The sequence below is a fragment of the Buteo buteo genome, chromosome 2, assembly GCF_964188355.1.
Source record: "Buteo buteo chromosome 2, bButBut1.hap1.1, whole genome shotgun sequence".
NCBI classification, from domain to species: Eukaryota; Metazoa; Chordata; class Aves; order Accipitriformes; family Accipitridae; genus Buteo; species Buteo buteo.
In genome coordinates this window covers 31,623,045-31,649,775 of record NC_134172.1, presented here as the reverse complement: position 1 = coordinate 31,649,775, position 26,731 = coordinate 31,623,045, and the positions used below count along the sequence as shown (strand labels likewise).

General features: G+C 40.3%; 1 protein-coding gene across 1 annotated transcript in view; it reads right to left on the bottom strand.

Moving 5' to 3' along the window:
• Window positions 1-26,731, bottom strand: part of SCIN (scinderin) — a 52,885-nt gene that overhangs the window by 14,055 nt on the left and 12,099 nt on the right. Inside the window, exons 4-5 of the mRNA XM_075050012.1 lie at window positions 19,538-19,687; window positions 2,600-2,692 (exon numbers count right to left, since the gene is read on the bottom strand). Of these exons, the coding sequence (XP_074906113.1) occupies window positions 2,600-2,692; window positions 19,538-19,687 (243 nt within the window). The remainder of the gene's footprint in view (window positions 1-2,599; window positions 2,693-19,537; window positions 19,688-26,731) is intronic.

Below are 26,731 nucleotides of genomic sequence, written 5' to 3'. Positions count from 1 at the left end.
CCTTGACTTATCCTAAGTGCTACTTAGCAACAACTAAAACATCAGTGTGTTACCAACATTATTCTCACACTAAATCCAAAACACACTGTACCAGCTACAAGGAAGAAAATTAACTCTATCCCAGCTGATACCAGGACAGAAAGCAATCATTTCAAATTTAGATCAACTCTGGCTATTATAACCAACTAATTTCTGCTCCCAAAATTACTATAAAAATCAGTCACCATTCCTATATAAACGACTGTATGAAATTTGAGTGCTGCTGGAAAGTAAGGTTGGCTAATGATTTTTGGTTTGTTTCATTTCATTTTACATCCAGTAGAGGGAGATGTCGTGTTAATTTTAGTGAGTTTGTTGGATCTCTGTCTCACAACTTCTTAAATACGTTTCTCTCCCACTTTCAACTGCTCATTCAGTGAACACCTCACAGTTAAAAATCCGTATTTTCTTCACGCCACCCTTTATGCTCAGCTGAACTGGTGCAGTCCCTAGGTGTCATCTTCTGCTACCAAACAACCTGCACTGAAGCCAAAGGTACACGCACATGCTGAACAAGAGCATTTGAATTTATAATAAAATAGTCCTACACTGATATTAACAAATGAAATACCTACATTTATAACCTACAGTTCTTTAATTGAAAACTGTCATACAAGACCTGTTGCAGAATCTGCTTTGTAACCTCTATCACCACTGTAAGCTCATGTAGACCTTTATAACCATTTAAAATTCACTCCTGCACAGCTGAAAAGACCAATTATTACTACTGAAAAGAAGTTACTATTATTGTGGCTTCCAATTTTCTAGAAGTCTTTATTTCCTTTCATAATTAAATATTAATTTAAAATACACCATTGTATCTTACATTGTATATTATGGAAGCACAAGATGGAAATTATCACTGCATACAACAAATAAAAATCAACTATTATACCTACTGCGAAGGCTTACCATAGACCCGTCTCCCGAATTTGACACTCACTGTTATATCGCAACACATTTAAATTTAGCTAACAGAGCTCCATTAGCAGGACCCTGTGTACTTAGAGGAATTAATTAGATAGCCACAGAATTTTTTGTGAGTTCTTAGGATTCCAAAATTTACTGCAAGCACTTTGCTCTGCTCTAGTATTGTCTTACAGCAATGGTCCAGATCATACATGCAGGCCTTCTTTTTCTTCTTTTACTTTTTTCTTTTTTTTCCTAAGACCCTGCTATAAAGATAAATATGTGCCAGATTTTTTGGCAAGAATGGAATGATTAATGAGAACTAAACACAGCACATAGACAACAAGGACTAAAAATGTCCTTGTAACAATGATCACCTCATATAGGCTTCTTGTAAACCCCACCCCCCCCCCCCAAGGTAGAGGAAGCATCATGTAACAGGCAGGGACGAGAGGTGGCTCCATCCTGCTGTGGTCTGTGGGATGCAGGAGCTGCGGAGGGAGTGACTCATCCTCTCTCACACTTCACAGCAACTTTGAAGCTACTGTAGATGGCACCTAAAAGGTCAGACACCTATGGAGCCAGTAGCACGTAGTGCTGTCAGCATGTTGCCACTTGTTGACCAAACCCTTCTTGTTAAGTGACTATGGGGAAGGGAAGAAAGTGCATAGTATGCCAGTGAAAGATTCTTTTCTGTCACACAAGGCAACCTCATTGCATGAGCCTGAGCACAAAGTGCTGAAGAGAAAGGTCCAGATCTCAATGTTAATGAGAGTTTGAAAAAACTTGCAGTCTTCAGGAGAAAATAATCTTTTTTTTTTTACTGGGAGGGGGGAGGATAAAGTCTTTTCTAGATTTCATTAAAAACATCCCCCTTTTCCAAACACTTTCTCACTTCTATTCTCAAGTGGGAGAATATGAAAGAAAGGGGAGCTGTGGGGAAAAAAAAAAAGAAAGAAAATACAGGCCTGGAAATACTTTGGCTTTTTTCAGAAAAAGAAAAATAGTTGTGTAGCCTTGTATATAGGTAAGATACTGCATTGTTAGTTCAAAGAATAAATTCCATGCCTCTTCTAGGGAAGAGCAGTATGCCTAGCATGACGTGAGGAAAAATCATAACTTCACTGAATGTAATCATAAAACTCTTACCGATTTAAATGGACTACGTATTTAATCTATTTTGTTTATAGGTAATTTTCCTGGCAGTGGCACTGTCCTAGTCAGTGTTAAGCTATTGCAGGGGAGGAAGGAGGAAAAGGGCATTGCAAAAGAAAGGAGTTTTGCATTCAAATTCCTTTGGATCTATATATAACAAAACTGTCCACCTCTCAAACTCTGCTAAGAATAATGAAACTATGTATCACTACTAAAACTGGCACTGCTATAATCAAGAAGACAGGAAATATAGTTTAAGACCAGTTAATTCCTCTTTGACCTGCACTGAGTGGTTCACAGGTCATGCTTAACTTGCTTCTTGAGTAAACAGGACTGTGCTGTCTTGATTGACATCCTTTGAGAAACTTGTCCATTGGCTGCAAATCAACTAACACAACTGCAGTTCTGTAACTGAAGCCAGAACTCCATATATGAGGGTACTACATGCATGAATACTGTTGAGTGTACCTAACTAAAAGAAATGTAAACTACTTACCATATATAGTTTAGCGCTTCTCCTGTTTGTAATATCGGCCAGTTCATCATCATCATCATCACACTCAGGAAGCACTGGCTTGCTCCCTAAAACCTGTACAACAGGAGAATAACAAACTCAGTGCAGAGAGAGAGGAGGTTCTGTAGTATAAATACCTAAACACTTTAATGTTTTGTCCCAGTAATCGATTAAATAGGATCATCTTTACATATAATCCAATCTAAATCCAAACTCATGGGTCACTTTTTCACAAACATGGGTAATTTTAAATAACTGTGTCACATCTCCAGCAGCTTTAGATATACATGCTGTCTTTCTTGCAAGCCAACTTGCTGGTTGTCCAGAGACTAGGGTAGGAAAGATAAATAAAGAAAAATTTCAAAGAACACATGCACACACAAATATACAGAATAGAAGGGTTTATGTGATCCTATTCTATGAGAGTGTTTATATGTTCGTTTTCCCCTTTTCCTCCCAGTAACATTTAAACTGTTGCCAAGCACATCTTACAGTTTTTGGAATGACATTACTCTTAAAAGGTTTAACGATACTAAAATTAAAGTAGACAAAGTGAAATATATGAGTTGAAATTATCTTTTAAAATATTTAAATTGACAATATAAAATATCAGATTATGAGTTAAAAATGATAAAAATTACAGATTCTTAATCCCATTTTAAGGGGGAAAAATTAGCTAACGTCTTGAAAAAAATGTATGGGGTGAGAAAAACATTTTTTTTGCTCCACCACCAGAATATCAATTTTAACACTATGTTTGTTTTACTTCATAGTAGTTTTACACCATGAATAATGTTATAACAACTTTCACTACAAAAAATTTACAGAGGTCCATCAGGAAATACACTATGGTCAGGTAGTCATTATTAGACCTTCGTTACCCTTTCTTAATGATCTTTCCTTAAGAATTCATACATGACCAGATCCAAATGTTACATACGGAATATTATGGAATTTCTATGAAATTATGTCCCAGAGTGAAGGTAGTAGTAACTGATATGTCTGAATAACTAAATATTAACATCAACTACAAGGGCAGTGCCAGCCTTCCTATTGATGCAGTGCATTTGCATTAACATGGAGTCACATGCAAAAGCACTGTAAATATTTGATAACAGGGAAGCCCGACAAAGCATACAGCTGCAAAGAATTTGAAAAAACCCCCAATATAGCCTAAATATTTAATATAAATCTGCCATCTGTGGAGTTTCCTGACCTGCTAAAGCCAGTAAAACAGTAAAAAAAAAAGCTTTGTTAAATGTGATTGCTGCAGTTTAAGCTAAAATATTTCACTTGTGACTTGTTGAAGACAAGAAGGTAACGCCCTGAGTGTTTACGAAAGATGTTACCTGTAGCTCTTCAGTAGCTGTCAGTCAGCATTTCCTGAATTTATGCTACATGGCTGCAGATTTACTAATTTATAGGTCAAGTAGTGCTACATGTTCATAGTAGAGTACCACCATGCTTGTGAATGGCTACAAACATAGGGCATATGTGGCATATAAGCACAAGGTTTCTGAAAATGTTTCCCTTCCTAGATTTTCACACTAACCAGCAGCCTACACACAAGCCATAGAGCACCAACAATAATGTTGTCTTTGTAATGCAAGGGTCAGAAAATTGCCAAATAACAGGCATGCATCTTTACCTGAACAGACACTGAATAGGTTTGAGGGTTTTATAACATTTGACTTTCGGTAACAATTAAGAGGGTAAAAGAGTCCCGTTAATAAAACTTCCATAAGTCCATACTTACTAGTTCTCTGCTTAATTAGAGAAATTAATTGTATTTCCAGCAAAAAAATACACACACAAAAAAAGCCCACAAGAATTGTGATTCCTCATACAGTTAAAGTCAGTGTTTTCCCTTGCCATGCATATAGAATACCTGTGGCACCACAATTATTTTGCAGCTTTGTTGCAAGGCACTTAAAGTGATACAAAACAAACTGCTCTTAACAGTGTGAGCTAAGAGTGCCACCCTGAATATTTTTAAATAAGGCTAAATAGTGTCTGTTGGTGCTTGTGAAAGCATCTTGACAGAAGCAGCCTCTCTATTCACAGCACAGTTGAGGCACTTCACTCTGGTAGCAATTAAACCAAGCAGCCTCTATAACTTAAAAATTGGGCTTTAAAATTGGCCTCAGCACAGTTTAGATTGCTGGCCTGACCTGTTGGTGTCTTAAAACTGCATTTAGAAATGTTTTTCTGAACTAGATAGAGAATTATTGTCAGATTCCCTAAGTCTTATCTTAGGAAATCTCAGTTCATCAGTACTGGCATAGAGCGAGGAGTCAAAACCTCCTTTGCGCAGATGCAGTTACAGGTATGAGATGAACTGCCCTGGAAAAGGCAGAGATATTCTGGTTCTGGGGAAACCCATTCACAATTCACTAAACAGCAGCTTGCACAGTAGCTTCTCTGGCCAAAGCTAGCCCTGTGCTTCAGCATAGGTGAGCAGAAAAGGAATATTACTCATTTTTGTAATTCTTCTGCAGTTTCTCAGAGGAGCCCAAAAATAAATGGAGAAGGTTCTTGCACATGCCCCATTCTCCTGCACCTGAAGTCATAGTTGCTTGTAGATGCTGGCATTTTGGTGACCCTTGTTAAGAAGGGACAAGATGAGCTTTTCCTACCACCAGATAAGGAAATCCAGGACTTGTGAGGAGGGCTGTGCGGCCAACACAGCTGTTCGAATAAGCCTTGAGCTGAATCACTAACGGGTATGTAAACCTGTGTGTGTTGGTATCAAAACCAGAAGATGATACAAGGTTAAAATTGTGAAGAGATGCAGCGTGCACTATATATACTTATTATATGAAGTGATACAGTATGAAATACATATAGTCAGTACACTTTTGTATTGCTAGGAACAACTTCTGTCATTTCCAACATGCATTAAATTCAGACGGTTTTGTCTTGTAGACTGGAGGATGAGACAGATCACAGAAGGAAAAATTCTGTGCTTAAACAGAAAGCAATTTATGCTGACAAAAATGTTAAATTCTGTCCCAAAGAAATTCCTTCCAGAAAAGTTGTCTTTCCTTCTTCTAAGGCAAACTCCCATGCTACGGCTGGGTCCACACACAGCCACACATGTGCCTGGATGTTATGACAACTGATAATTTTATCAAAAAGATAACGAAGTGTGTATTGAACACCAGCTAACTGCTATGCTGAAATTGGGCTGTATCATTACTCAAGCATATGGCAGGCTGAGTTGCAGCTCTCCACGGCACGTCACCTTTATACACATAATTCTCATGTGATGCATCAAAAAGAAAACAAATCATGCCAGCAAGACTACAGTCAAAGGCTCCCAAAGATTTTCAGCAAGGTTCCCCAATAAAATGACTTAAAGCAACAGACAGTTTAAATTACATTGAGTCTTCTGATTCTTAGTTTCACACAAATCCTGTGGTAGTGTATACAGAGGACCTTGCTCATCTAATTCTCCCTGTACAGACAGTCAGGCTGCTCCACTGGTCTCCTGGGCTGCTCTGAGGTTCAAGACCCTGACTCACAAACATGCCAAGAATTCAGACTCACAAATCCACCTTACACACCTGAAAATAGCAATGCTCTCTCAGGGACGCAAAACAGCCTAGCCACACTTTTCCCTGGACATCCAACCATATTGGTAACTTCAAACCATACCTCTCATAAATACACAGGTGCACACACAGGCTTTGAAACCACTTTTAAAATCATTATTAGTATTATTCTTTACTGCAGTACAAATAATCTAAAGAATAATTAGGGGCCCTGAAAGCTTACCCATGCCCCAGCTTCTTCATTCTTTGGGCTTAGCATCCTTCTTTGCAGCTGCTGATTTCCAAACCACAGAGACTCTTTGCATCACTTCACCTTATCTGCCATTGACAGATTAAGGCGTCAAACCACCCCTTGCTCTCTGTTGTTGCACCACAGAATGATGCTTATCTTCTCCCCACCCTTGCTTCCTGCGTGCAGGTTTATCAGAGTCCTGGACAAAACCATGAGCAATTCTGGCCTCAGCAAAGGCACACACAGGTGTAGTGCTGCTATTCTGCAGTGACCGCCAGCGTGACCATGCTAACTTCATGGTATATGTGAGGTTGTTTAACCACTCAAGGCTTAATCTGCTTCACAGTTATGTCAGAATAAGACATGCCCATAGCTGGCTACAGCAGAGCCTACCTTGCTTTACATGGCTATTGCCTAATGCCAGCTTATGTCTCAGTGAGAGCATCAGACTGCCAAGTTAGTGTTGTTTTAGCAAAAGTATTCCTTAAATCCACACCTTTAGATCTTGTCTGTGAGAGGTTATAATAGAAAGTCAATCTGCATTAATTTTAAAAGTTTTGGTTTTTTAAGTTCTGTTAAACTTCTGTGTTGACACTCTTAGGTTAACACAATAGCATAGTGGAAACCAACAGAACATCAGTTCCTCTACAACAACTGCCCATGTTTACTCTTATCTTGTGATAAACTCAATGTAGCTTATCCTGTCTGCAAAACCATAATCCTCTTTAATATTCTCATGTGCACAAGCTTTTCTCTGTAAATATCTGCACCCCCTCAGAGAAGTGCAAAATACAGAGCCAAAGCTTTTACTAACACATGAAATTTCACTCTGTTGCCCTTAAAAAAGAAATCACAGACAAAAGGTTTCTAATCTGTATGAATGTGACAAGGTAAATAATTTAAAATAAACTCATCAAAAGAAGAAATTTAGCAAACATTGTCTTCGTAACTGGAGAAGCCAGCTCTGCATCATCAAATAGTTGATATTGATTTAATGGGAGCAAGAAGCTTAAGGAGTTCAGTAATGCTGAAAATCCAACTAGGAAAACAATACTTGAAGAACATGTCAGGTGAAGGTCAATTAAGAGAGAAAACCAGTTTAGTACAGTTTAACTTGTGTACACTAGCAATGTGTTTGTGTTTCTTCTTACTATACACTGTTTGGGTTAGGTTTCTGGGTCTGAAACTGAACTATTTGTTGTGGTTGTGATCCAAAGTGTCAGATCTCAAAAACACTCAAATTACCTTCTTTATATGCTAAGAGCCATAGAAAGAAAAGCAAGACACTAACATAGCTTAAAGCTGTCTCATGGGCCTGACATTTTAGTACTTAATACTTTCGGAAAACAATCAGGAGTTGTAGCCCATCATTTATTTCCTTGCACACTCTGACATAAGCAAGTATATCCTGCTCCTGCAAACTCAACGTACACATGTAGGCTGTTACAGAGAATAAATCCTCTGTGCAGGACAATAGGTCTGAACTATAGGCACAGCATAAACTCATTGGCAGATAAAGGTGTATATTTTTATTAACTTTCATAGCAGAGAAGAATATTACAAGGAATGTCTCTCTGAAATAAATATTGCCTCAAATATCTACTCCACTAGCCAGTAAAAGGAGAAAATCCAGCAGAGAGAGGAAAGGATGAACACGATGCAGGCTAGTAACCAGCTGGCTGACCCTGGGCATCAGTGCAGACATACACCAGAGGACCATCAGGCAAAGGCAGCTTTAGGCCTTTGCTGCTGAAGTAACTGGCCACAGCTTCGTTTCTGATCATTTTGGCTTACTGGGTCTCCTGCCAGAGCACAACCATTGCAGAGGATATTCCGGTCCAGACAAAAATGACTTTTGACATTTGTCAGTTTATGAACAGCCAAATACACTTTTTTCACTGGTTATTGTAATTTGGAGATCTTTCCATTAATCTGACCAAACATTCATAGTCTTGCAAAAATTACAATCTCATCAGGAAAAAAAAATCCTTTCACTCAACTGCTCCTAGGTAGCTAGCAGGATTTCTGCCCAAAATTGCCTCTCACTAGCAATTCCAGCAACAACAGATGTCATTACACGCTCACCTTGAGCAGAAGACCTCCCACCTGCCTGAACAGAGACTGCAAATAAGATGGAAACAGCCATAATGTACTGAGAAGTGGACAAAAGGATGCTTTATGTTAACAAATACTTCTGGCATGCTGTTAATTTTTTGACGTTTACCATGTAATTTCTCAAAAGGAATTTCTGGTATTAAGGTCTAAACCTGATCTGTATGCATTCAGATTGCTATAGAATAGCAAAACACATCAGTTGCTCATGGCAACTTTTGATGCATAAACTATGGCCTACGTTTTTAGCCAGTTTCTGTTGTCTCAGGAATTTCAAATGCAAATCATAATTTTATTCATAGCTCTATGCTTAATTTCCTAAAAATAGGGCATTAGGCTTTGGCAGCTTTTCATACGATATTTGCAACTTTGTCTATGTGTCTGGAAAAATTTGAATATAAAGCCTTTACTGGTATGATAACCATATTCTAACATTAATTTTCCGCTCTGTGAAACAGGCCATGGATAACATGTTCACAGAAAAAGTATCTAGATCAGTCTTGAGAGTACAAATTTGATGGTTTTCAACAGCTTGCCTCCAAGGTAAAATAAGCTACCTTCTGTCCTGCTGGGACTGCACAGCTGGCAATATCTAAGCTAGCTATTTACACTGAGACTGGGTGTGCATGAACTGAATTGAGGAAATCCCCAGCCTATGTTATCTTCAAATGTCTGGCTTTTAAGGTGCGTGCAAGATGAACAGTGATCCCACACGAAAGAAATGGGGAGGGTGAATGGCAGTAACTATGCAAACACAGCAGTCTTTTTCTAACCATTACTGCAGCTGAACACTGAGAATTGAGCTGTTCAGTGACCTGCCTACCTGCAGCATAATTAAAAATACAGTAAGTAATTACCCCTACATCTTTTTTGCATTTATACTAATCCTTTCTACCTCAATTTTTTAATCTTACTCCTTTGTTACATCCTCCTCTGGTACCAGCAGAAGTATTTGAAATGAGACCCAAATCCTGCAGACACTTGCACATGTGCTTGAGATGCCTGGTTTTTCTGCTTTACTGAGACATAAAGTTAAGCATACACTGAAGTCTTTGTAGCTTTGCAGATCTTGGTTTGAAAGCCTTGTGGATAAAAAACTTATGTGCTGCATAACAGTACACGCTTAAGTGTTGGAAAATAACAGAAATAAATCAGTAACTAATGCCAACATAGAGCCTCAGACACAAAGAATATTTATCTGCTAAAATCCACACAACTCCCAGTTTTTCATTCCTTAAGTCCTCCACTATTGCAGCAGGGCATTTGCAGTGCCACCATGCAAGCTGGTCCTGAGGCTGTGGCAGGCTGGACTGTATCACTATTGGGGTAAAAAGAGGAGTATGGCAGGTTCTATGGGTCAGGGCAATCCCAAGCACAAATACAGGCTGGGAGGAGAATGGATCGAGAACAGCCCTGAGGAGAAGGACTTGGGGGTACTGGTTGACGAGAAGCTCAACATGACCCGGCAATGTGCGCTTGCAGCCCAGAAATCCATCCATATCCTGGGCTGCACCAAAAGATGTGTGGCCAGCAGGTTGAGGGAGGGGATTCTCCCCCTCTGCTCTGGTAAGACCCTACCTGGAGTACTGCATCCAGCTCTGGGGTCCCCAACATAAGGACATGGACCTGTTGGAGCAAGTCCAGAGGAGGGCCATGAATATGGTCAGAGAGCTGGAGCAGTTCTCCTATAAAGACAGGCTGAGAGAGGTAGGATTGTTCAGCCTGGAGAAGAGAAGGCTCCGGGGACACCTTATAGCAGCCTTCCAGTACCCAAAGGGGGCCTACAAGAAAGCTGGAGAGGGACTTTTTACAAGGGCATGTAATGATAGGATGAGGGTTAATAGCTTTAAACTGAAAGAGGGTAGATTTAGATCAGATACTAGGAAGAAATTCTTTACTGTGAGGGTGGTGAGGCACAGGAACAGGTTGCCCAGAGACGTTGTGGATGCCCCATCCCTGGAAGTGTTCAAGACCAGGTTGGACGGGGCTTTGAGCAACCTGGTCTAGTGGAAGGTGTCCCTGCCCATGGCAAGGGCATTGGAACTAGGTGATCTTTAAGGTCGCTTCAAACCTAAACCACTCATTTTGTGAAATACTCTCTGAAGCTTGAAGCAGCAGGGAATGAGCTGGAGTCAGCAGCAGGTGATCAGCAGCCAGTGACACTACTAGAAAAAACCAGTGTTCCCAGGGGATGCATAGCAGCTGGAAGGAGCATCAGGCAGCCATGATAACATAGCAGCATTAGGGCAAGCAGAGGGAGCTGCAGCAAGGTGTTTTAGCACTTAGTCCGTGAGATGGGAAAGTGGAAAGAGGTACTCAGGGCAATGAAAGGTTTTTCTCAGTGCACCACCGGCTGTATTCACAAGCTCAGCATTTCCAGTCCCATACAGCCCAACAGATCAGGATGCCAGGGGATCCTCTCTGGTATAATACCCAAACTCTGTCATCCAAGACAGAGCACAGATTTGGACCCTAATGTTTAAGAAAGCAAACCCGAGAGTATTTTTGATAGACTTTCTCTAATGCCTCCTGATGAAGGTTGAAATAAATTTTTATTAGCACAGAAAAAGAGAAAGAGCAAGAATGTTTCTTTCATCTCTTTGTATAGGAGATATATCCTGCTTAGCTCTTTGAAAATAATTTCCTCCTGCTAGTTTACGTGCCCTCCATAATTGATTTCTGGTTTTAAGTTCCTACACCTCCTCAAAATTTGTTTAAAGGAGACAATATGTTCAAAGGGGCTATGATTTACAGCTCTTAAAAATTAGAATTTGCGCCACTGATTAATATTTAAATCCATCTTATGTAAACTTATCTACCTCTTATTTTTACAGGCAAAGCCAGGTAGCATCAAAGCCATAGGCAGTTATATCCGCAAAAGACCTGGCCCTAATAACCTGCTTTGCAGTAAATACAATAATTATATTATTTCTTCAGCATTACACACTCGGTGGTGGTGGAAATAGTGAACTGATCCCATGACACATGGAACACTTTCTTCTATACAGCTACTCTTCACCCTTGCCCAGATGTGATAGGACTTCTACTCCAGTGTTATATGGCCTGGACAGAGAGCAGCAATCTGTGCACATGCAGGCTCCCCTGGAAAAAAAAAAACCTACAAATTTTTCCTCCCTGAGCCCTTCCTGCACTGCAGAATTTTCACTTAAGAAAATTCAAAGGCAACCTTGAGCAGAGAACCCTTGAGAGTTGCTCTGCGCACGGGCTGGGATGAGGCAGACCTGCAGAAAAAAAAAAAAAAGAAAAAGAAAAAAATCCTTTCAAGATGCATTTGTCTTGGGGAGATGCTGTATTCCAGGGACAGCATCTCTCTTGAGCTTTTTATACAGCAAGGAAACTCTGCCCTTTCAGTTCTACTCCATAAAATCCCCCTATTGCTAGAACGTACACGGAAATAACTGCTAACAACTCCACGTGGAGATAACTGCTATCAACTCTTTTCTTTGGCCTTGTCTTCTTAATTATGCTCATATAATAACTGAAAATTATGTGGTTTTTCATCAGTAGATTTCTTGATAGTCTAGCACAGAAAGGAAAAAAGCCATTACAAACCCCATTAATATTCTAACATGTAATTATAAGATTATAATTGACTAATGTGGTAACCCTGCAAGCGCTACAGCTGCTGAAGAAGAAAACATAACAAAGATGAGTGGTTTTCTCACCCACAAGAATACAAATGAGACATGTTATAATTTAATTGCAAGCACTTTCAGAAATTCATTATGATTTTAGAAATTCACTAAAATACCTAGTATAGAAGCATCTTTCCTACCATAAGAAATAAGGTTTTCAACCATCTATTGTTAGAGCTCTTCATAAATGATTTACTTCATGCCATGCAGTACAATATGCTTGAACATTTTCTGAAGTAAAATTTCTAACACTGGCACTGAAATTTCTATTTAGAGACTTAATTAAAAGCCTGACTTTTAGATGTACTTGCCACCTGCAGCTCCTATTCAGTTCCCTGTCATTTAAGTACCTGGCTTCAGGCAGCCAAAATTGAAAACTGCAGCTTGAAGAACATTATCACAACATTGCTGAAGAGTCCTCCTTACCAGCCTCTGCTGTCCTCGGGCAAAACCCCTGCTGATTTTCTACCTGGGCTTGGGAAAAACACTGGGCCAAATGCTCAGCTGGTGCAAAGCAGCTAAACTGTACTGAAATCCAGGCCATGCGTGTTTTGTCTGAGTACAGGTTGCATAATTGAGTCCTTTAAATGGAAATTTGCACTGAGAAAAAGGACTGTCCTTAATGAAGGAGAGACACTCAGTAATCAGAAAAAAAACCAGGATGCCTGGTTTTGACAGCTTGTAACTGGCTCCCTGCAGGGCAAGGGGTTTGTACTTTGTATCCACATGCATAGCCCATCATAAATCTTAATTAAACAGTGTAATGATTAATAAACTGCCACTCCTCAGATTGGACAGATGTTGCCATGAAAGGCACACAAGCATGTGTAGTATTTTTCCCCGTGGACTATTTCAAGTTTTTATCCTACAAACTCTTACTGTTCCAAACAGCAAGACCCAGATTGTGTTCTTGGTGACACCTGCACATACCCAAAACCATTCTAGTAAAGAAGCGTATTTGTCTTCCTGACAGGTAAGTTCTCCCATAGTTTCAAAACAGCTTGAGAAAGTTGTATGTTCATTTGAGTAGCCAATGCAACTACAGGCAGTAACTGTAGCTAGTAGTTCTGCTATTTTCTGCCCATTAGTTTTCTTAAGTCTTTGCATTCTCATGAAAATGTCATTAACTTCTCTGTTTGTGTCTGACTTTGTAGCTGAGTCTTTGCAATGGGGACTGGTACAATTTCCATTGTCCACACACCTCTCAATGCATTCATTTCCCTTTGTACGTGACTGTTCAATACTGCATCCGCCCTAGGACTGAAATTCATTTCTAGTATTTATTTCACAAAATTCCCTGGAAGCTTGTCCATTTTGTCCAACTGTCTCAATTTAGATAATAAAAGATACTACTTTGGCTTACATATTCCCAAAGCCATGGATAATTTGGCCCAATATGACTTCATTAAAGTATTTTTCATATCGGGCATTTTCTTGGTAGTGAACAGGTCAGGCGGGACCATAATAGTTACATGCAATTCATTGCTTATGAACTCATAGCATCTGAGTAAAACAGTGTACAAGCTACACGATTAAACAATTGTTTAATCCCTAACAAATACCTGGAGTTGTATTCCACAAAAGAAGTTACCCCTCCTCCTCCTCTTCCTCCTGCATCACCCTCACTCCCACTGTTCCTCCACTCCTCTGTATGCAAACCAAAACAACCTCTCCTTAGTATGACTTGACCTCATAATACAACCAAAAGCAAGGGAACAAGAAGAAATGCAAATGTTATGACAGCAGCAATAGCAATTTTTGCTTTTACAGAGTCGTGATGGCAGATCCTACCCTTGCTGGCTCTGGGAAAGCAGCAGGTACCAAACTGGTGGGGCATATGCTGCTCTTTGAGCCTTATCCAATGATCCCTGTGACAGGACCAGACTGCAGGAACCTGTTTAGCTCCTTCAGAGAAGCATGCCCTTGCACTGTCAAACCCACTTATGCCAGTTACAAGTCACAGCAAGCCTTAGTTTTTCCCAGCAACCTCTCTGTGTTCTGTGCTGCCCTTGGAAATTATCTTTGTTTTGTAGCAAATAATTTTTAGGGGCTTGAATTTAACAAGGAGGGAGGTGGTGGTCCTGCTCTTCTGTCCACATGCACAGACACCTATCCAGCTAATTTAAGGTTTACTGGAGGTTGACGTTGTGGTGATGCCTGCATTATTTGGGTCTCTAGAGAAGCAGCCTCTGTAACTTGCATTTGCAATGGGATCTTCCTGTTTTCTGTGCTCTTGGGATTTTATCCACATGACTGAGTTAGCACTGTGTCATGCTACCAGTCCCTTTGCAGTTACAGATGCAGAAAGGTGTGACTGGCTGTAATATTATCAAACAATTCCCATACATCTGTGCATAGTTTTTATTCACACCGTAGGCAAAAACAATCATCACTGAACACAATGGCATTCAGGAATTCTCAGGATTAAGCATTGCTTAGGAGCTTTAAAGAAAAAGGAGGGAGGAGAAAGGCTGTGTTATCAGAAAGGAGGAAGAGGTTCCCTCTGTTGCTTAAGATTTAAACTCGCTGAATATTTACACAAGAATTTTATGAGAAGTGAGTTTGCACTCATCTCTTCTAAGGCCACTAGAACTCTTAATAAAACCAGGTACATGACAACTGCAAATGCTGAGTAAACGAAAGTCATGGCATTTTTTGTTTAAAGGCAGAAGAGCGATTTCAAAGATACGTACTAACACGATCCTTCATTTTCTTGTGGGTTTAGACCTCAGCAGTCAAGTCTCTCAGGTTTCATTGATTCAGCCATGAACATCAAACACCTTCACAAAAATGAAGCAAAAGCCAAAAGCCTCAGCAGTAAAAACTGCAGCCATCACATGCTACCAAGAGCTGCAGTTTCAAGGGAATAATTTGTAGGGGAACAATAAAGCAGTTCTAAGAATCAGTTTTGACTGCAGAGAAAACAGAACCATCCTTAAAAGTGTTAGCTGAACACTTCATGATTAAACAGAAGGGACAGATGCAGGCTCAATACTTAGTTTAGTTAAAACTCAGTCTATCCTACTTCTTCATTGGCTCTTACACCCTGCAAACAGACTGTCACAGCTGCCTGAGATACTTAAAATGTATCACAAGGAGATGAGTCTATGTCGTCAGAACAGTACTGTTAATCTAAAAATCTTTTAGGGTGTCTAATATTTCAAATTACACAAATATAATAAAACAAATATACTAAGACTTTCTCTTCCTCTCCTACTTCATCTCTAGAGGTATGATACCAGATCAAGGTTAGTGCGCTATGCATGGAGGACTGGATGCTTTTTATCTTTCCCTGAATTTCTGTGTTTTCTGCATTACTGCAAGCAGCTTCAGCTGGCTGACTGACTAGAAAACTTCACAAATACAGACATTTCTGATTCCTTGTTTCTCCAACTTGCCAATACTCTGAAAACAGAAGCACAGTTTACACATTCACTAGCCAAACAGTGGAAAATAACTTCACTGGAGAAAGGAAACAGGGTACCTCAGTCATTCACTCATCCCACTTACCATTTCCCATAATGTTAAATAATGAGATGATGGGAAACTATTTTTAAAATTTAGCTTCCCCAGTTTTGTCCTCTCTTCAGAATTAGAGCTGAGATTCCAACTACAGTTAGAAAATTGTCTGTCCTGAGCACAGCTACCTGTTACTATGGCTGCACTCTCAGACCTCTGTGATCTCTGTGATCTCTTGGGTATACAAACGTGATGCTATGAGATCTCTGCTTACCACTGCAAGCAGCGAGGACAAGAATCAGTGTCAGTGCAGTCGGCCCAAGGGGGTTTCTGACCAGGCTAACAACTGACCCTAGCAGATTTTGGCCCTACATTAGCTCTGAAACCACGTATTAGTGTTCCTTTTGGTTAAAGAAAAAAAAAAAGAAGCATTGTTAGCTCTAACCCTAACGTGGTCACTCAGAATGACCAAACTGACTCAAGCATTGCTAAGACCTATTTTTGGATTGGCCCCGTGCAGAAGAACAACTTCCTGTAACACAATATGAACATTTGGGCCTAAGATTCAGCAGAATGAGTAACTCTATTCAGCTGTTTACCTGTGAAAATCAGAGCACAGTTAGCATCTGGTGGACCAGTTAACAGTTACTGAGCCGCAATTTGTCCAAGGTGGTCAGTTTATTTTTAAATTTTCTAAGGCAGCAACCCTATACAGCACTGCTTATCTAAACCTGCCAGTCAGTACCTCACCTAAACTGCAAACACGGAGGTGACACCAGGTAGGTTAAATACTTTTGATGTGCTTGCACAGAAAGTTTCTGTCTCGTCTTTGCAGTCGAAGAGTTCTAGTGATTCCTAAAGTACCTTAGGAGATGACCTGTGCACTCACCACAGGCCTGAGCTTTCCAGACACACTGGGTTTCCTGAGTGACAACACAGGACAGCCGCTGTGTGTTTGCAAGTGGCCCTTGGTCACTACAGCAGATGAAAAAAGAGCTTGCTACTGTCAAAACTACTCACGTACCCAGCTTCTACCCGCTATCCTTTCCCAGGGCAAGCAAGCTGCATCATGCTGGCCTGCCACAGCAATTCATCCAGCCCTACAGCGTGCTCCAGACAGCTCTCTCCCATGGGCAAATTGTTCAAGCAGTGCCAACCTGTTCCCAGGTCCTTGCTAAAAATGGTAGTCGGGAGCAGACAACTGCCCCTGTCAGACTAGTTCACCTCACCCACAGCTCGCCAGCTCCCAACGGGAAAGTGGGCTGGCTGGGGAACACCAGCCTAGCACGGATGCTGCTGCCTCTGCTAATCCCACAGCAGGACAGAAGTCTGTCAGGGTTTGTTGAATCAGCCTGTGTCTTGGCTCTGTGGTAGGGCGTAGGCACAGCAGTCTTGCTGTACTGGCTGGGAGTCACGACTCTGTGCTTACAGAGCAGGGATAAGGTCACTATTGGCTCTTCACATTGGTACTCGTGGCGGGTATGTCAGCCCCTGCCTGGTGAACGCTTTTCTAGCAGAGCTGCACAGGCAAGTTTAGCTACTGATAGGGAAAGCAGATTTCTAGCTCACGGGAGGGGGAATCATTCCTAACATTTATCAGAGGAGATAATTTTAGAAAATCTCATTCTGATTTCAGTGACAAAATGAGTATTTCAAGTACATAATTCTTTTCCCTAGAAAAGAAACTAACCTTTTTCTAAGCAAGCTGGAGATGGCAAAAATCCATCCTTCCTGATGCAGAGGGAAGAAATAAGCACAATAGTAGTTTCAGAGCAGTGAACCCGGGCAAGTGCTACAGCAAGTTAGAGACAATTTTGTGGGACCAAGGAGAAGTCAAAATGAAGAACACCAGGAACTGCATGTAAGTTGAGCAGGAATAGGGATTAGTAGGTTTTATATATTTGTGAGGCTAACTACCCTCCTGGCTTATTAGCAGGACATTTCAGAGCTTGGACTGGGACAGCCAAGCTGCAAACCCCGCTATGTGAGCAGCACTTCCAAAAGCAAAGCTACCCAGCACGATACAGGCTAGAAGCTAAGCCCTGGCTGCCAACAAACTCGTTCAAATCACGCTCATTACAGTGGTGGTGATAAAAGCCATGAACGTACTTGTATTAACTACCATTTTTCTTCCCTCTATATTCACAATCCAAAAGGAAAAGCACAAACTTCTTCATACACTGCTGAGCAAATGAAGATTCATTCCCTGATACAATAACAATGCACTACAGGATCAAAATGCAACCTGGGCATTTTTCCTGCTCTTAATCATGTGTCAAGGTTGCTACAAAACAACAGTAGCTGAAAAAGTCTGGCGAACAGATGCAGGGGCAAGGCCAGCACATCCCTGCCGCGCATAGCCTGTCAGGGGGAGGAGGCAGCCAGCCTCCTGACGGCCATCCCTGCAGCGGGCCCACATCCGTGCTGTGGCGGCACAGAAGTCTGCCTTTGCATCTGCACCTTAGTTGGACAAGAGGTGCAAAGCGCAGCTGTTCTGATCAGTGCTCCCAACTCACACGTGAGCTTATCAGAAACCCTGCGCAGAGCCTCGAGCGGTAACCCCGGGCTGGGCAGTAGGAGGCAGCCAGGGGACCATGCCAGCAGGTTCCCACAGTGCCACTCAGCCGTGGCCTGCAGCGGGCTGCAACCCAATACCATGATTCAAATAAGCAGCAGGACTTTGGGCTCTAATTGTCAACCTGTGCTCTCTTCATAAAAGTTATAGGTGTAAAATACATGCCACATCAGAGCTGGTGTGAGAAGTCTGTACAAGGAAGTAAAAAGCCAGATGGAGTATTGTTTTTTTTTTTTTTCCTTCAAAAATCTCTGGTAGACTGGGTGTCACCTCCCCTACTTCTGAGCACAGCCACATCTGTACTCACACAGACAGGCAAAAAGTCATTGCAAGAAGATGGACAGATCATCCAAAACCATCAGCACAGCTAGCATGGCCAAGGGCTGGTGGCTCAGTACCTGGCATGTTTTGCTGCTTAGGCAGTAACTAGTCACAGTCCATGTGACAAAACCGAATATAAGCACCACCAAAAATAATGGCATACCTGCATGCACCATTAGCATTGCTTCCTGAAGTTAATCTGAAGTACAAGTTAATATTCTAACTGTACGTTTTCAATTTTATTGAAGCACTGCTGTATAACCCTGCTTCCCTCTTCCTTCTTTTTAGAGGATGGATGGAAAAAGCTTAATTTAGCATGCAAATGCCAAGTGACAATGCTTTTATTAGTTTGTGGCCTCCAACAACTCAGTGTTCAATAATTTTTTCAAGATCTTAAAACTCCATAAATCGGGAATTTTTTTTTTTTGCACTTTACTTTGATCACCTCAGTTCTGGAATCTGAATTCTGTTTTTTGAAAAAGTGGTTGAACTTTCTAAACATATTAGGAAGGGGCTCACTGGGGTTATTAGAGGCTAGGTGCATAAGAGTTTGTAGTAGAAGTGGTGATGTAAAGCAATGTTCTTGGCCCCATGCATCTCCATGCAATTTGCTACATTTATTGACACACTAGACACAGTAATTCTATGTACTTCCTCTTGTTTGGTGCTGTCCCACCCTGATGCTGCTCTTTCCTCATACAGAGCAGCAGATGGTGCAGTTCAGGTACAAGCTCTGCAGTTAATTCAGTTACCCTACAGCTAATTAAAAAAAGGAAACATTAAGTTCTTTAAAAAGCATTCTCAGATGACTGATTATCTCATACTTTACTTCCCAAGAAACTTAATACCGCTTGGATAAGGAGGAAAAAGAAGTATAAACTGGCCTACCTAAATCTGAGTTCCTGCAGTCCTTGAAGAAGATAAAGTTTGAGCCCAATCCTATTTAGTTCCTGAGGTGTAAATGTGTTTTATTCACAGCTATGTCAGTAACTGGTATGCATATTACAGTACCTTTATGAGCTGGTCTGGTTCACTCCCTTCTTCCACAGTAATTAATTTAGACCTTCCATTTCGTTCATTGTCCCGAATGCCAACAGCAACCTGAGTAGCCTTCAGACGCTCATATTTATTGCATGATGAGCCACACCACTGATAGATTTCCTAAAATAATTAAAAGCAAACACATTAGCAATAAGATTCAACACTGAACAAAATTATGAAATTAATATTTTATTAATAATTATCTTACTGGATCTAAACCACCAGAACATCAGTGAAGCTACATCTTTCAGAAATACTTTCCAGAAGAGATTTCCTAAGTGACCTAGATATTTGTAATATGCAAGGTATTTATGTAATGTAATTTAGCATCCACATATTAGGAGATCGCTCAGCCTCAGAATAGTCGAGAGTTTTGGTTTGACTGAGTTTTATCCCAAATACAGATACATCTTCAGCTATCTAAAGAACCTGAAACTCCTAAATTTGCTACTGCAAATTGTTTTTATTTTATATCTGGCAGGTCCTCTTCTATGCTATTTTAGCAGTGCTGGTTCTCATCTGTGGCAAGAAATAAAGTAATTTCAAAATTTCAAGGAAAACCCTGACTGTATCTGCTACTCAAAGGTAAAGTTAGATCTTTTAATCCAGTTTTTATTTTGGTGACTTTCTGCTGTACAATGATATTTGTCATGTACCCTGCTGCATCAAACCACAAAACCAGCTGACATGCAAACAGATGACATAGGTGTTTTCAATAAAAAGTCTTCACTGGAAGATTTTTCCTCAGTGTACAGCTGATCCAATGCTCCCAAAAGTTTATTAACCTCAGATTAATGCAAGCCCTTCCAACTGTAGTTATCACAAATGTCTTTATAAACGACTTCTAAAGATTCACAGATCAGGAATACATAGTTTTTCCGGTCACTTAAACCACCAAGTTTCTCCCCAGCAGAAGGTGGACTTATACCTGGTCCCCCTTCCTGCCTCAGGAACTGACTAAAATAAAGACAAGAGACACATCTATAAAAGATGCCTCCATTCAGGAAGCGCAACAGCTAGGATTACGTTGCTGCCCCGTGGGCAATCCACCCCACCGTGGTTGCCATCTTTACAAGGAGCTTCTTAGACACCACAGCAGCAGCTCTTCATGTTGATGAGCAAGTGCTCTGGTGGCAGCAGCCCACTCCCAGATATCATCTTACGGGCCTTCAAGGCCTTCCTCTCATCTGGCTGAACAGGTAGTGAATGGGTGTGCCCTGCACATTACAGGTAAAGCGCAATTCAACCAGAACGGAGCACATTCCCAAGGCACCTCTCAGGAAGGAGCACCACCAGAACTAGCCTAAGACAGGTCACCGATCCAGTCACACCACAGACCAAGGACCCCCAGTTTTGGCAAGTCCTATTATTCATCCTGAATGCAAAGCATTTCAGAATAAAGAATTTAGATTTCAGTCCTGATGAAAATTACTAAGAGGCAGAACATAAGCTGCAGAGCCACTAGAGGCTGAGCTAGAAGGAGCTAGTCAAAGGAAATTAATCAGCTTAGCTGGTTGCTCCCTCCCCGCCTTTCCTCTGGAAGAAAGTAATTTGATTCTTCTTCACATGATTCTATTCAATAGCCCAAACAGTACAGCAATAAAGGTACACATTCATTTTCAACTTTAAAAGAGGTTGAACTAGTTTGTGTTCATCTACAACGCAAATAACAAGGATTTAATCAGAACCCTCACTGGGTAAACTACTGGGGTCTTAGTTTTACGATGTATATACAACTGTATAAAATTTAGATTTCGGATGAAAACGCGTTTCATTCAAAAAAAAAGCTTCTTAAGCTCTTTCTGCCGACCACTATTGTTATTTAATAGTACTTAAAATGGTGGCTTGAGACAAGTGAGAGATTAAGTACAGCTTCTCTGTACTAGCAGATGCAAGCTTCTAGAAGACAGCTAACACTGATGCCATCTGCATGCAAAACAGCACTAGTAACTTCTTATGTTTACTCTTCACCAGCTTGGACACAAAAAACCCTCCCAAACTCAGAGATCTCACAGCCAAGTTCCCTTCCCTTCCCTCCGGAAGCATCCTTCAAAGACGAAGTTTTAAGCTTACGTCAGGATTACACAGATTCCCAGAACTGGATCCCTTTCAACCTGCAGATGTTATGCAATGAAAACCGTGAGGTTTTCAGCTTGCCTTTACCAACTTGACTGTAGTATTAAGACAAGAAAAAAAAAAATCTGCTTTCAAGTTCCAGTTTAAATACTGTCCGCTTACTAACTATCCAGAATCTGGAGACATACTTGGCTTCAGGTCTGAATCTTATCTTAAATCTGACTTTCGACATTTCCACAGGAAAAGAAAGTATCTGTGCAATCTTGGGGCAACAAAATTTTCTAAAGAATTAATGAAGACTGCCTTGAGTATACAGAAAGTCAAAAGTTTTTTTTTAAATATAGTTATTATAGCCATGCACTGCTTCAGCCACCTTCTCCCAGATTTTGGGAGACTTCCCAAAACACAGACTCCTTTAGTTTCTGCGAATTTCACCACTCCAACTTACCCATTCTCATCTTGGCCTACCTCCTACTAACTAAGCTTATTTGAAATTACGTGAGAAAACAGGAGTCAGTGGAGATATAGCAGCAATAAATAAGAAGTCTTTATTTCCTGCAGTCTATAGAAGCAGTAAGGAAGAGGACATATACAGAGAATTAGCTGAAGAGGTTAGGCAGCTATTGCCTTATCTCAGTGTGTATGCTGCAATTCATGGAGATTACTTGTTCAGAAAGGTTAAAAGTTCAGTTTCAGCTATACGTGTCAGCCTTCTCTTGGTCTTTTGGTAACTGACCATGCAACCTCAAACAAGTATTCTCATCTACAAAATGAGTAGTATTTACGGTACTGACCACAAAGGATATTGTGAGACTTAAACTGTCACTGCAAATTACAAAGAGCTCTGCTTCTCAGACAGTGAATTCACATTTTCTTTTCTTAGCATCTCCTAAGATGTACAGTGCACCCTAGCTACCCCGCATTCACAGCATATTCCCCATTTTTCCTTCAGTCAGCAAGTGACTTAACTGAGCTCTCCTACAATCCACTAGCTCTAGGCTTCAAATCAGCCTGAGGAAGGGGAAAGACCTTTAAAAATACACAGTAAGGGATTTCAGATTTTTTGATTTGCAGATTTCATTATTTTCCTTATGGAGTCCACATTCCTAAACTACAGGAACATTCCCACAAAATAATGTAGTCTGAATACATTTGTCCTAAACTAAAATAAATAAATATGAAATGTTAGCTGTAACCTTGAGAAACCTTGTGTGGTAAGGTTTTCTCCTGCTACATGAAAAAACTTGAATCAACAAGAAGTATCTGAAAACATCCTTGATCTGGAGTTCACGTGCTTGAGCCATACCACTCCTATAAGCTCCATCTTCCCTGGTTATTTAAAAAAAAAAATTTGATTTTGAAAGCTAGAGAAACAAGACTGATTCTTTTCAGCACTAAAGAATAAAGACCACATTCTTCATTAAAACCCTGAAAGCTAAACTTCATGTACTGTATAATCTAATAGAAGGAAGTGAACAGCCACAAGCCATGAAAGTGTCCCAAGGTATATAGTATTTTACTATATTTACTATGAACATGAAACAAATATCTTAAGCATTCAGTGCTACAAGCTTTTAGGAGCTTAGATTTAGTTAATTTTCTCTTCTGAAGTAAAATCATCTTCTCAATTATTTCTTAAATGTATCTAAATTTGAGGCCTCATGGTAGAAGATGTAACTTGCACATTTCAATCTCCAGGCAGATTGGGTTTTTAACAATTTAAAGCCAGTGTCCTGATTTCCGCTGGGATAGAGTTAATTTTCTTTCTAGTAGCTGGTATAGTGCTGTATTTTGGATTTAGGATGAGAATGTTGACAACACAATAATGGTTTTGGTTGTTGCTAAGTAGCACTTATGCAACGTCAAGGATTTTTCAGCTTCTCATGCCCAGCCAGCAAGAAGGCTGGAGGGGCACAAGAAGCCAGGGCAGCTGACCCAAACTGGCCAAAGGGATATTCCATACCATGTTACGTCATGACCAGTATATAAACTGCAGGGAAGTCTGGCCAGGGCTAATCGCTAGTCGGGGACTGCCTGGGCATTGGTCAGTGGGTGGCGAACAATTGCATTGTGCGTCACGTGTCTTGGGTTTTATTTCTCTCTTTTTTTTGTTATATTCCTTTTAGGTACAATTATTATATTTTAGTTATTTAACTGTTCTTAGCTCAACCCACAAGTTTTTTGGGTTTTTTTTCTGATTCTCCTCCCCATCCCACTGCAGGGGCAGGAGGGACGGTACAGTGAGTGAGCAGCTGCATGGTGCTTAGTTGTCTGCTGGGGTTAAACCACAACAGCCAGAAGGAGAGATTTTTAAAAGTTAAAGCCATTTCTTGACAAGGCTCATATTTAGATGTAGATTTATCTGAAATATAGTCAGTTAGCTATCTAACCATGTCCAACAGACCCCTGAGCTTTTGGCTTGTGTTTTATCATTCATGTATTTATTTTTAGACATATATATGTGTGTGTATATATATATTTATATAAAGTGCTCAATTAGGGCCATAATATGGTATTTAGCTTTAGCTCACCCAGTGCTTTCACAATTTCTTAGCTGTACTACACCTTCACTATTTTTAGGCTTGTTTTGCTAACCTTATTTTGAATTGGCAGGCTGACAAATGTTTCCATTAAAATGAAAATAGACTTCAAGTGTTCACTCCCCTCAAAAAAAAAAAAGAACTTCATTCATCAGTAATTCCTGTGCCAAGCCTAGTTTATTTTCAGAAGTTTGTACTAGCAGTATTTTTTTTTTAAATCTCTTTAACAGAGTTTGAGAGATGCTATGGAAGAGAGCTATTCTGCTACCTGATATTAATGGTTGTTGCTATCAATATATTTGTCAAATCACAGTGGGACAATTAGCAGCTGAGGGTGAGAAAATGTTATCATGAATAATCACAATAGCCACCCTTGAGCTCCTGAGGGAGGTCAGGAAGACAAACCAGGTCTATGCTATGCACACTGCAGTCACAGCAAGGTCTCTCCTCATCTGCACATTTTGGGTACACCGTTTGGTCTCCTAGTTATAGAGTAGCAGGGTTCACTGCTTTTATTCCTGATAGCTTCTGGCCTGCAGAGTGACCTTAAGCAAGTCTCATGAGATTTCTACAGCACATTAAAAATGACCCAACATTTAGCTTCTATACAGAAGTATGCAACAGAATGATTATGCATGGCTCACATGTAACTCTGAGTAAAAGTACCTTGGCACTTTTCCCTGTATGGAGGGGGATTGTGAAAGTACACCTTCTTCCTTCCTGCTCCAGCCCCAAATGGCTTGTAGAGCAAGAGAAGAAAAAGCAAACAAACAAAAAATGTGCTTATTTCCAAAGTGACATAAAAACAAATTTTCCCTTCTAACACATAGCCACCTCTGTATTCACCTGGTAGCCTCCTCAGTTTGGAGGCAAATGAAAACATACTCTGCATCCTGGTGTCTCTTCTGTGAATCTTAGCCAGGACAACAAAAGCAAAAGCCAAGAAGCTTACATCTGTGAAGAACTCAGTTTTGTTCTAATTACAAACATGTCCTGAACATACGAGTGTTTTAAACCCATATCTTTGTTGAAATACCTAGTAATTGCCAGGCTGATACTGTAATTGTTAATTTGCATTCTCTTACATGAAGAAACATTAAAAAGCTAAACAAATTAAACAGGTTTCCAAACTCTAATTTGAAGCAAATTTGTTGCAAAATTTCAATTTTGGTAGGAAACAACAGTGAAATGTTTGTCTCACTAATCTTAAAATATTAAAATAAAAATTTATTCTTTCATTAAGGAAAGAATTTAAGCCAAGTATCACAAGCTGGTAGGCCTCCATTCTTTGTTGGCAGGCCCTGATGCACCCTAAACCTGTCCACCTTTGCCCGCCTCTACATCAGAGCATGCTCCCAGAATGCACCTCAATTAAAAAAAAATTACCACCCTTAGTTGAAAGTCAGCTAAATCTATAATGGGGATCCTGTCATGTCAACATGATGTAACTTAGGCTGACTTAATACACGTCAGTCAGGATGTCGTCTCCTGTTCCTCTAAGCCACGACATGAGGCATAGAGGCACAGCTATGAAGCAGAGGGGCTTAGCGCAAAAAAAAAGGCCTTCAGCTAAATCTGCTCATTCATGTGAAACACCATACTATGTTCTCTTTATCCCCATGACTCATACAAGAGGGCTAAAACCAAGAAAAGAACGGTTTGCCTTAATTCCTCTCTTGGGCTTAGCTGCTTCTGTTCATTAGACAGAAGCAGATCGGAGGCTGGGCAAATAACCACATCACAGAAAGCCACTGTAGTAGTTTCACAGTGGGTAGCAGAAGAAAGGCTGACAAGGCTTGTAAAGAATGGTGGGCCAGGAGGAGAGGAGCTGTGATGTAGGAGTGCCCAAAGGACCCTGCACTCCTAATGCTCACATGGGAGTGAACCGAAGATACCACTTCTTGAGGGAAGTAGAAAAAGAACTAGCAAAGCTAGAGGCAGACTGAACAGGCATGAATGCTGGCAAAGCTTTTATACATATCTTATCGTGCTACTACCAAAATAACTGGCATGCACTCAGCTGAGACTCCATTCTCTTCACGGTGATTAATAAACAGCTGTTCTGACAAGGCAAGAGTTTATTTTGGCTGAAACTGTTCTTTGTTAAAGTCTAGTCTCTTAAATTAAAGTTAACAGATTTAAAGGAAAAATGCTAGTACACAAACTTGGAAAAGAGTTTTTATATGAACTGCAAACATCAGAAATGCTTCCAGTGCCTTCAGTTTTTAGTAAAATTATTTGTAAAACAAATGCACATTACCTTGGTGTTTGTAATTCAAACACCAAGTTTTTGGAAAATAACTAGAGCATCCTAAAGCAGGAGTGTGGAGGTTTTTTGTTTTTTTGTTTGGTTGTTTTGTTTTTTTTTTAGTAAAAAGAGTGCTAAATCAAGAGAAAGTCCAAATGATGAGGAAACTAATTGAACAGTAAAACGGAATAAAAGTGACTAGGATACAGCACTTTGCCAGTTTGCTGACATTCAGGTTTTTTAGGAACTGACAATATATATAAGAACATTTGCACTGAACCAGGTTAATATAGGCCTCTG